The sequence below is a fragment of the Oncorhynchus masou genome, chromosome 14 (genome assembly GCF_036934945.1).
Source record: "Oncorhynchus masou masou isolate Uvic2021 chromosome 14, UVic_Omas_1.1, whole genome shotgun sequence".
In the NCBI taxonomy this organism is placed as follows: Eukaryota; Metazoa; Chordata; class Actinopteri; order Salmoniformes; family Salmonidae; genus Oncorhynchus; species Oncorhynchus masou.
This window is the reverse complement of record NC_088225.1, coordinates 26016417-26027417: the sequence shown is the minus strand read 5'-3', so window position 1 is coordinate 26027417 and position 11001 is coordinate 26016417. Positions and strand designations below refer to the sequence as shown.

The window sequence follows — 11001 nt, the reverse complement described above, 5'->3', positions numbered from 1 at the left end:
GAGTAATGTTCGGCTGCTTTAGTCCATGGTTGGGCTAGGTCCCACACATTATATACGTTCTGATACACAAAATCAGTTTGAAATCAAATAAAGTTGATTGACCACAACTTTGAAAAGGGTATAACTGTAAATCAGTGACCCTCACCCTTGATTATAATGCTACTATGTCGATGAGGTCAAAGTCTACTGTGGTGTCAAGCTATAAAGTTTTATAGTCTGAAAAATTAGAATGATTTTGGTTGAAGACAATTTAGACGATTTCAAGGGAATCCTCAAGGAGGTTTAGAGGTAGAACATTACTTATTTGTGGGAATGAACAAAGCAAGGTTGCTGTAGGTGCTCTCAATAAGTACTGTCCTCAATTCGTGTACTTTTCAACACACACACACCACATATTTTCTGAATATCGTCCAGAAAATCTGTAACTAGACCTGTTGGACAGCTAACTCGTTGATTCCAAACGGAGCATACATGGACATATTGCACAAAACAGTGTACGTTGAACAGTCAAATACGTATGTGCAGGGTAAATAAATGTCAACAGAACACATGGGTTACTGTAACATTCATTATTACGAGAGATAATTAAAATAAATCGTATTTTGCAAGGAGGAACATTCAACTTTCTTCCCACTGTTGTTACACTCAAATCTGTCCCCGATATGGGAGGAATAGTTGACAGCGCACCTCGGAGCCTTTATGCAACACAGCTACAATGTAATGGACTTTTAATTTCAAAACTCATTTAAAAGAGTTGACAAGCCGGTGCAGCAACAACATATTACATTAAACTAACCGCTGACCATTGATGGTGTCATTTGATAAACATTGTTTCTGTCAAGCTTAACGTTACGGACATCAACAATCTTGCGCGATCCTAGTAGCTGTAAAGCTAGCTATCTAACGTTAGTCAGTTAACGTTAGCTTCTCCCCGGCTATTTTTAGTGCAATTAAGCAGCTATTTCCAGACCAAGGCGTCACCCTCTTACGACCTGTAAAGTCATTATTGTCTCCCATGATCTCGTTAAGTTAGCTAATCATTTGTACAAAATGTCAACGACATCGTTGGATAAGGAATTGCAAGAGCGCTTGAGAGAGGCGTCTGCGATTGGAGACATCGACGAGGTGCGGATTTTAGTGGAAAGCGGAGTAAATGTCAACTCTCAAAACGAAATAAACGGATGGTAAGTGTGTCATATATATATTAATCAAACTTAAACAAGTTGATCAATAATCACCCGTCCTTACATGTTATTTATCGATTGATTGTTAAAATGCTGCCGGCGCAATGTTGGCAACGTGCTCTATGCAATGGCATGTCAAATGTCACCATTTCATGCTGGCCTAAGAAGAATAGTGTGTTATCCAATTATGCCTATATGGCAATCTCCTTTAACTGCAAGTGATGCAAATATACCCCCGCGTGGGTTCTCAAGTTTGACTATGATGACAATAAAAATGAACTAGTAAATGTTGGCTGCAGGGTGCAAATATTTGCGTAGGTAAAGTCGGTGAACACTGTACTTAATCTGGATCTACCTCCAGTAGCTACTTTATCATTCACAATGACTGTTCCCACATTGGCTGTTTGAGTCATCATCATGCAATGTCAGTCTTTCATCAACATTATGAATCATCCCAGAGCAGATCAGAGACTTACTTTTTCATTGTCTCCTATTCAGGACATGTTTGCATTGGGCATGCAAGAGAAATCACAAACCGGTTGTGTCGTACCTGCTGAACTCTGGCGCTGACCAAGAGATCCTCACTGCTAAAGATGAGCTGGCTGTCCAGCTGACCTCTAAGCCTGAAATCAGAAGACTGTTAGGAGGTAAATGTCCCATCACCTCACCACTCTCCCAGTTATTACTGTTTTTGTGTTAAAATTCTCTTAAACAGTTCATGAAATATCTGTATAATAGGTATATTTTGGGTTAATGACTATTAGAAGCACTAATGCCACCCCTAAGTACTAATTCATTGCCAGTGAATTGTTTTACCTGCTCATAGTTAGGGGTCACAATTTGGGTAGTGATCATAGATGGAGACTCCTGCCAGGACCTGCTATGTTTTGGTTTTCACAGCATGCTCTGGGCATGTCAATGTTCAAGGCTCCCCCAATTCAATGTGGTGTCTTGTGTATTTTTTCAAAGTTGAGGAGGAGGAAGTGCCTGAAATCAAGGAGCCTGAGTTGCCAATCATCCCAAACTACCTGTCCAACCCGCCATTCATGTACAGTAAGATGGACAACAAGGCTGAGCTCATATTGGCACAGTTGACCCAAAATGGCAATGGAGACCACTCATCAGATGACCCACACAGTGACTCAGCTTCCCTGTCGCCCACCCATGAGCAACAGCTGCCTCAGCAACCGCAGAGCCTACTCTCTGACACCCCGAGCCCGAGGGAGGGGGCCTTCATCCCATTGGCGCAGCAGAACGGAGTGTCGCCGAGCCCCGCCTCGTCTCTCACCGTCAACGGAGGCCTGCCTATGGACATCTCCATGGAGCCCCACCTGGTCAACCATGGGGAGTACCCACACTCGGTGGCCCATAATGGGGCTGTGTGCTCTCCTCCCCTGCCCTCCCCCAGCCCCAGCACCACCAGCAGTAGCAGCCAAGCCCAGGTGGCTAACGCTAACCCATCTATGACCCGGCAGCAGTCCCTCCCTCAGCAGCTCAACTGTGGCCAGGGTGCTGGGGGTAACATGCCTGCCTTCCAGCCTTTCTTCTTTACCAGTACATTCCCTGTCAATGTGCAAGGTAAGGACGGTCGCCACACTGCACTTGCTGTTGATGTTGTGCTGTTGATGTTGTGTGGTGTCTGTTTGTCTCTAATGTTGTGGTGTTCAATCAAGCATTGATTTGAGTCAACAGCAGAGCTTTTTTGGAGCTAATCCTATTGCATGTTGAGCCTGTTTTATCACTGCTCTGCACTTTCAGACCCATTATCCACTGCTTTCTCCCCATGTGTGTGCCTGAATGTGCCCCAGATACTGAGTGTACTCTCTACTGCATCTCACACACTGAAGTAGCTAGCGTCATTTCATTGGTGTATTTGTGTGTCTCTCCCAGAACTGGTCCTAAAGGTGCGCATCCAGAACCCCAATGCGCGGGAGAACGACTTCATCGAGGTGGAGCTGGACAGACAGGAGCTGACCTACCGCTCGCTGCTCCGGGTGTGCTGTCGCGAGCTGGACATCAGCACCGAACACGTGGAGAAGATCCGTAAGCTACCCAACACCATGCTACGAAAGGTATGGAATGGCAGAGGCACACACACGCAGGCACAAAAACACACACATGCATCGGAAGGGTGATGTTTCGGGTGGCTCTGGTACTCAAACTGGCTGGTTATAACACTAGTGGCTGAGCACTAGCACTGTGAACCCTGAGGCTGCAGCTACCGTTCCACTCCACTAACCAGCTCAATGGAGCGAGCAGGGCAGGGCAGGGCAGGGCCAGACACCACTAATAAAAGATGCAGGGCAGGCAGGAACACTCCTAGACACACCTCGATGACAGTTCACTGCTCTGTTAGGTTGGAGCACCACACTGTTCTGTTAGGTTGGAGCACCACGCTGTTCTGTTAGGTTGGAGCACCACGCTGTTCTGTTAGGTTGGAGCACCACGCTGTTCTGTTAGGTTGGAGCACCACGCTGTTCTGTTAGGTTGGAGCACCACGCTGTTCTGTTAGGTTGGAGCACCACGCTGTTCTGTTAGGTTGGAGCACCACGCTGTTCTGTTAGGTTGGAGCACCACGCTGTTCTGTTAGGTTGGAGCACCACGCTGTTCTGTTAGGTTGGAGCACCACGCTGTTCTGTTAGGTTGGCACCACGCTGTTCTGTTAGGTTGGAGCACCACGCTGTTCTGTTAGGTTGGAGCACCACGCTGGTTGGAGCACCACGCTGTTCTGTTTGGAGCACCACGCTGTTCTGTTAGGTTGGAGCACCACGCTGTTCTGTGGAGCACCACGCTGTTCTGTTAGGTTGGAGCACCACGCTGTTCTGTTAGGTTGGAGCACCACGCTGTTCTGTTAGGTTGGAGCACCACGCTGTTCTGTTAGGTTGGAGCACTGTTCACGCTGTTCTGTTAGGTTGGAGCACCACGCTGTTCTGTTAGGTTGGAGCACCACGCTGTTCTGTTAGGTTGGAGCACCACGCTGTTCTGTTAGGTTGGAGCACCACGCTGTTCTGTTAGGTTGGAGCACCACGCTGTTCTGTTAGGTTGGAGCACCACGCTGTTCTGTTAGGTTGGAGCACCACGCTGTTCTGTTAGGTTGGAGCACCACGCTGTTCTGTTAGGTTGGAGCACCACGCTGTTCTAGGTTAGGTTGGAGCACCACGCTGTTCTGTTAGGTTGGAGCACCACGCTGTTCTGTTAGGTTGGAGCACCACGCTGTTCTGTTAGGTTGGAGCACCACGCTGTTCTGTTAGGTTGGAGCACCACGCTGTTCTGTTAGGTTGGAGCACCACGCTGTTCTGTTAGGTTGGAGCACCACGCTGTTCTGTTAGGTTGGGCACCGCGCTGTTCTGTTAGGTTGGAGCAAACTTTTGGGTTGACGCTGTTCTGTTAGGTTGGAGCACACGCTGTTCTGTTAGGTTGGAGCACCACGCTGTTCTGTTAGGTTGGACCACGCTGTTCACCACGCTGTTCTGTTAGGTTGGAGCACCACGCTGTTCTGTTGTTGTTCTGAGGTTGGAGCACCACGCTGTTCTGTTAGGTTGGAGCACCACGCTGTTCTGTTAGGTTGGAGCACCACGCTGTTCTGTTAGGTTGGAGCACCACGCTGTTCTGTTAGGTTGGAGCACCACGCTGTTCTGTTAGGTTGGAGCACCACGCTGTTCTGTTAGGTTGGAGCACCACGCTGTTCTGTTAGGTTGGAGCACCACGCTGTTCTGTTAGGTTGGAGCACCACGCTGTTCTGTTAGGTTGGAAACACTGATCATGACGGCTGCTTGATGATGGAATGATGGTCACCCATTATTACCATTTTAAGAAATAATTTGAATGAGAGCGAGAGTGTGTGTACAGCTCTATTCTTTTCTTATGAGAGGGCCACAGAAAATGTTCATTGTCACAATGGTTTCAAACTTTTGGGTTGATTATAATGTTTGCAAGTTAATTGATTTGAGCTACATTGTGTTCCATGGCACATGGTAGTCCCATCTTGCACTGCATGGGTGGATTTGATATGAAAACAATGTCAACCATCCAGTTATGAAGGGAGCTGTTGTCACATTATGTAATCCCAGAACAACTGCTGACTAAGACTGTGAAACACACACACACACGTCTCTTCTATCCTCCCACCTATTGTCTGTAAGTCCTGTGTGTGATGAACCATGTATGTACTTGATTTTGTTCCGTAATCACTACAAACAATTGGACCTTTTGTGGACAATAAAGATGTGTTTTATTGAATGTAACTTTATTATTCCCAGGACAAAGATGTGGCTCGGCTGCAGGACTTCCAGGAGTTAGAGGTGGTGCTGGAGAAGGCTGAGGGCCTGGCACTCCTTTCTGGGGCGGGAGGCCTCACCGACAGACCCTGCTACAACATGAAGGCCTCCAGACTCACCTACTAGAGACCAACAGGACGGACAGACACACAGACAGACCCTGCTACAACATGAAGGCCTCCAGACTCACCTACTAGAGACCAACAGGACGGACAGACACAGACAGACCCTGCTACAACATGAAGGCCTCCAGACTCACCTACTAGAGACCAACAGGATGGACAGACACAGACAGACCCTGCTACAACATGAAGGCCTCCAGACTCACCTACTAGAGACCAACAGGATGGACAGACACAGACAGACCCTGCTACAACATGAAGGCCTCCAGACTCACCTACTAGAGACCAACAGGACGGACAGACACACAGACAGACCCTGCTACAACATGAAGGCCTCCAGACTCACCTACTAGAGACCAACAGGACGGACAGACACACAGACAGACCCTGCTACAACATGAAGGCCTCCAGACTCACCTACTAGAGACCAACAGGACGGACAGACACACAGACAGACCCTGCTACAACATGAAGGCCTCCAGACTCACCTACTGGAGACCAACAGGACGGACAGACAGACCCTGATGTCCATGTGGACCCTACTACAACATGAAGGCCTCCAGACTCACCTACTGGAGACCAACAGGACGGACAGACAGACCCTGATGTCCATGTGGACCCTACTACAACATGAAGGCCTCCAGACTCACCTACTGGAGACCAACAAGACAGACAGACAGACCCTGATGTCCATGTGGACCCTACTATCTCTCTATTGACCCTAATAGCCACTATCGTTATTAGTCAATTTCATTGCATTATGATCCGGTGTAGTTCTGCCAGCGTTATTGGGGGTTTGTTTAAAAATCCTGTTGTGTTAGCTAGGTAACGTGGTCGCCCTGCCTGTCCTTGCCTTGCTCCCTGCCAGTCTGTCCCCATGCAGCGCTCGCTAACCGATTACTCATGCATCATGTCCTCAGTTATATACTGAAGAATTTGGGCCTCCTTCCCTCTCTCCCCTCTTCTCTTCCCTCTGTCCCTCTCTCTCTCCTCCCTCTCTAGTTTGTGTTGTCGGGTTACAGTGGAACATTGGCGTTGAGGGACAGTGACATTCTTCCTAGATGGCTTAACTTATGTACTGTACATGGATCCCTTTGTACTGGGCATTAGTCATACATGTACTGGGGACTTGTCTCCTGGATGATGAGGGGGTTGAGAAGAGTAGAGGCCATTTGAACAGCTCTTCTGATATACAGCCATGGCTCTTATTAGTCCAACATGAGCGGCTTAGTACAATGTTGCGACACAGCTGACTTGCACACAGCAACATGCAGTACTGCCGCTTGCTTAGTGGGCATAGCAGGTGGCTGCCGATGTTCCAACTGGCATTCACACCCATGCTGCAGACTGCACACACACACACACACACACTCAGTCATACTCCCACACTTCAGTGATATTTCCAGTTTTTCCTTCAGTGGTTGCCCATGTTATCACACTACCCTGTTTATTTGTTCTTAGGTGGATGCCTGATGGAGCTCTTATCAGAGATGTTGCTTTGTGCTGCTGAGGTTTGATCATCTAAGAGGGAGTGGGTGTGAGTGTTGTCTCTTGCCAATTGGAAAGTTTTTGTTAGTTTCGTAGAACTGTTTATGTGCTTAGTAAGCAAACAGATGCTTCAAGTTTCATCCGTATTGTTAAGACAATGTGTCTGTTTCTTAAAGAACTCTCTTCGTCAGTTGGAAGATAACAGCCTTCTAACAGATGCTATGGTTAGCTAGCTCCACAGACACCGTCTGGATTTCAATCAAACACCCAATGTGGAACAATTCTTCATTGCTCCTGCTCTATGAATTTAGTTTTATTCTACAATGTTTACTTGCTGAAACAAAACTCATTTAGATTAACATGTATTGGGTGCAGGGGCAATATTTAAATGTTCTACAGTTTGGTTGAATGTTTGTGTGTGAGGGGTTCTTTTCAATGTAACAGTTATTGGGTCTAATATTCAACTGACACTTTCAGCTGTGAATGAATTGAATGGTTGACCGTTCCTATAGAATTCAGGTATTATTGATTTAAGCAGAATCTGCTAGGTTCACTTTAGGGGAAGTATATTCCCAGCTCTAGTAGGGGTTCCCCTAAAATGAGCATTTTAAACTGTTTCTGGATCGCTTCACTTAAGATACTTCCATTTACTGTGATTAGATCAAAACCAAATACAAACCTAGCCAGAAAAATAGTATGGTTCTCCACAATAGATTTATCTATCATGAATGTCCTATTTTTTAATTGCTGTATGAAATGTTTTTAGTTGTTTTCGGAGTGAACTGATATGACGTGGGCAGAGGACAGTTTGAAAGGATTGTTTCTGTTTCATAAGTTTGACACGGCTGTTATGTTTGAGTGCTTCCATAACACGTTTCCCAGCCATTCTCCCTGTTGCTTCTATCATACAGTGCATTTGTCATAATACTCAAGTTCACGCTGCTCTGTGAGAACGTTTTAAACACTTAACCTACATTAAACATGTAAGCTAGCTAGAGATCAAATGTTAGCTCTTGAGGGGTCCCCGAGTTTAACCTACTGACATTTGACTTTTGTCAAGTTGTGGTGTTTGCTACTTCTTTGTTTGAGTATAAATGACGATTCATACTCAAGGACGCAAACGTTAGTATTGAAGCTGAATGAGAGTGCATTGATTGAAAAGATTACTGCTTAAAATGCTTTATGACAAACACATTTGCTCATAGAGGAAGACTAAGACCCTAACATGTCCTATCAGTCCTTTATGCTGGTTAACATTCAGTTCAATGGTACAGTCAGTGGCCCACTACAGAAGTTTATAAACAATCAACAGTCAGTTACTAACAAAGGTGTTAATAGTTTACCGTTCAAATGTATACCTTAAGCTCTGGCTGTCTTAGTATGTTTAATGATTATATATTTTTATTAATTTGTCATTTCCTTTTTTAACAAGAAATGTCTTTAGTTTGTATCGATGCCTACAAGTATGGAACGTGTTTATCAATGGGGGTGAAAGGGAAGGTCGGTTGCAGCTAGGATGAAACCAAGTGTAAAGCCACAGAATCTACTGTGTTGAATGGGTTGAGTGTAAATGTTGAAGAAATACAAGACTAACTTGAACATGTCAAATGGACTCTCCAGAGAATTTTGTATTCTTAACTTGTGCAACGAGACCAAGAGGTACCTGGTTGAAGAAGCTGAATGATGATGTTTGAAATGCCTACGGCCATTTTGTGCCCAGTGAAGGAGCACCAGTGTTCTAGAATGTTCCAGAATGAATACTAGTTCTGTGAAATGGATGACTAACATTGTACTGATTGATTGCTCATGTTCAAGAGGAAGAATACAGTAACTTTACCTATGCATTCAGAGTCTGATATTTTTATATGTCCTGTGTACCTTTGATAAATTCCTTAGAGGCACTGTTTAACTTGTGTTTGATTGTGAAGACCTGTACCTGTCCTTTGATAAAGCATGGTGGGTAACTTGATCAATCTGTCCTTTTGTCGGAAATTGGTTGTTATATCAAAAGATCAGATGGTAATTATGAATATGGCAGAGAACTGAATTGAAGCCTCATCTGTTTCTGTTAAGATCCACTAGAGGGTGTAGATAGGTCAGTGTTGACGTGAATCATCCATGCCAATGCAGTGGTGTAACTGTTCACTGCCTTGCTCTCCTCCCAAAGTCAATCATTTCAAATGAAACATGCTTACATTTCATCCAAAAAGAATGATTATATGGAGCTTTAAAATAGTTTAACTACATTGATTTATTACAATAGGATACACAGTGTACAAACCATTAGGAACACCACCCTAATATACTGTAGAGTTGCACCCCCTTTTGTGCTCAGGACAGCCTCAATTCATCTGGACATGGACTCTACAACGTGAAAAGCTTTCCACACATGTTGACTCCAGTGCTTCTCACAGTTGTGTCAAGTTGGCTGGATGTCCTTTGGGTGGTAGATCATTCTTGATACACACGGGAAACTGTTGTCTGTGAAAAGCCCAGCAAGGTTACAGTTCTTGACACACTCAAACCGGTGAGCCTGGCACCACCCTCTGAATGGCACACATACACAATCCATGTCTCAATTGTTTTCCGTCTTAACAATCCTTAACCTGTCTCCACCCCATTCATCTCCACTGACTGTAGTGGATTTAATAACAAGTGACATCAATAAGGATCATAGACTGACCACGTAAATCCAGTTGAAAGCTATGTCATGGAAATAGCAGGTGTTTCTAATGTTGTGTACACTCAGTCTAGATACCTCTGAAAACATGATTCTGCCTGGTTTAAGATTTTATGCAGATGGCTAAAGAAGAAGACTAGTTCAGTGTAGTGGCAGACGAAGGTAGAAAACCTACAGAAGCACATCACTTTAGTTCACACACAATTTAGAAGTGGAAAAGTCATTAATTTGTTCAACTTTAAACAGCCTAGTCATCAACCACTCCAAATCTCTTTATTTATTCCAGTCCATTGACAGTGGCAGTTTGGTCAACAACAACAAAAATACAATTTTATTAAACAATTGAATAATACATAACATCAGTCAAATAGTTTTTAGATACTGGGGTACATGATGTTATGGGCCAATGCCAGCTTACGCTGCGGGACCCTTTTATCAACTGATAGCCACAACATGAGCCTGATGACTAAGATTCAGAATGACCCGTGACATTTTATTTGGAGCTGTCTAACTTGTTCTTGGTGAAGTTGGGGGAGCTACTGTACCAGTTAGTGCATGCATAATCAAATTGATGGTAATGAACGTTTTTTCAAGGTCCCTTTATCTAGAAACGTGGCTTTTGGTGACCTTGGTATCCAGAAACAAGCATGGGAATTGTTTTCCTTCCTACCGTGGCTCAGTGGCAGGCAGACCTTATTCTCTCTCCAGTCTCACTGGTGAAGCTCCAAGAGAATGATTGGATGTGTCGATTGATGTGTAGGTTGACCTCAGGGACTTTGACACAACATAGCTGCTTCCCCAAGTACAGGTGGGAGTGGGGTCTCAAAATAACACAGCTGCTTTAGTCGGAGTGGAATCTCATAACAAAAGCTAGAACTGAACAGCCCTAGGTGAATGGGGCAGAAATCCTACAGGTGACAGGAGCAGAAATCCTTTAGGTGACAGGAGCAGAAATCCTTTAGGTGACAGGAGCAGAAATCCTTTAGGTGACAGGAGCAGAAATCCTTTAGGTGACAGGAGCAGTAATCCTACAGGTGACAGGAGCAGAAATCCTACAGGTGACAGGAGCAGAAATCCTTTAGGTGACAGGAGCAGAAATCCTACAGGTGACAGGAGCAGAAATCCTTTAGGTGACAGGAGCAGAAATCCTACAGGTGACAGGAGCAGAAATCCTACAGGTGACAGGAGCAGAAATCCTACAGGTGACAGGAGCAGAAATCCTTTAGGGGACAGGAGCAGAAATCCTTTAG

At 45.1% G+C, this 11001-nt stretch overlaps 1 protein-coding gene across 1 annotated transcript; it reads left to right on the top strand.

Moving 5' to 3' along the window:
• The first annotated feature begins 659 nt into the window (after positions 1–659).
• Positions 660–7807, top strand: LOC135554638 (ankyrin repeat domain-containing protein 40-like). The gene is made up of 5 exons (XM_064987046.1): positions 660–1184; positions 1683–1831; positions 2154–2762; positions 3075–3256; positions 5444–7807. Exons 1-5 carry the CDS (start codon positions 1051–1053, stop codon positions 5585–5587), a joined length of 1218 nt encoding a protein of 405 aa, XP_064843118.1. The 5' UTR covers positions 660–1050; the 3' UTR covers positions 5588–7807.
• The last annotated feature ends 3194 nt before the right edge of the window (positions 7808–11001 follow it).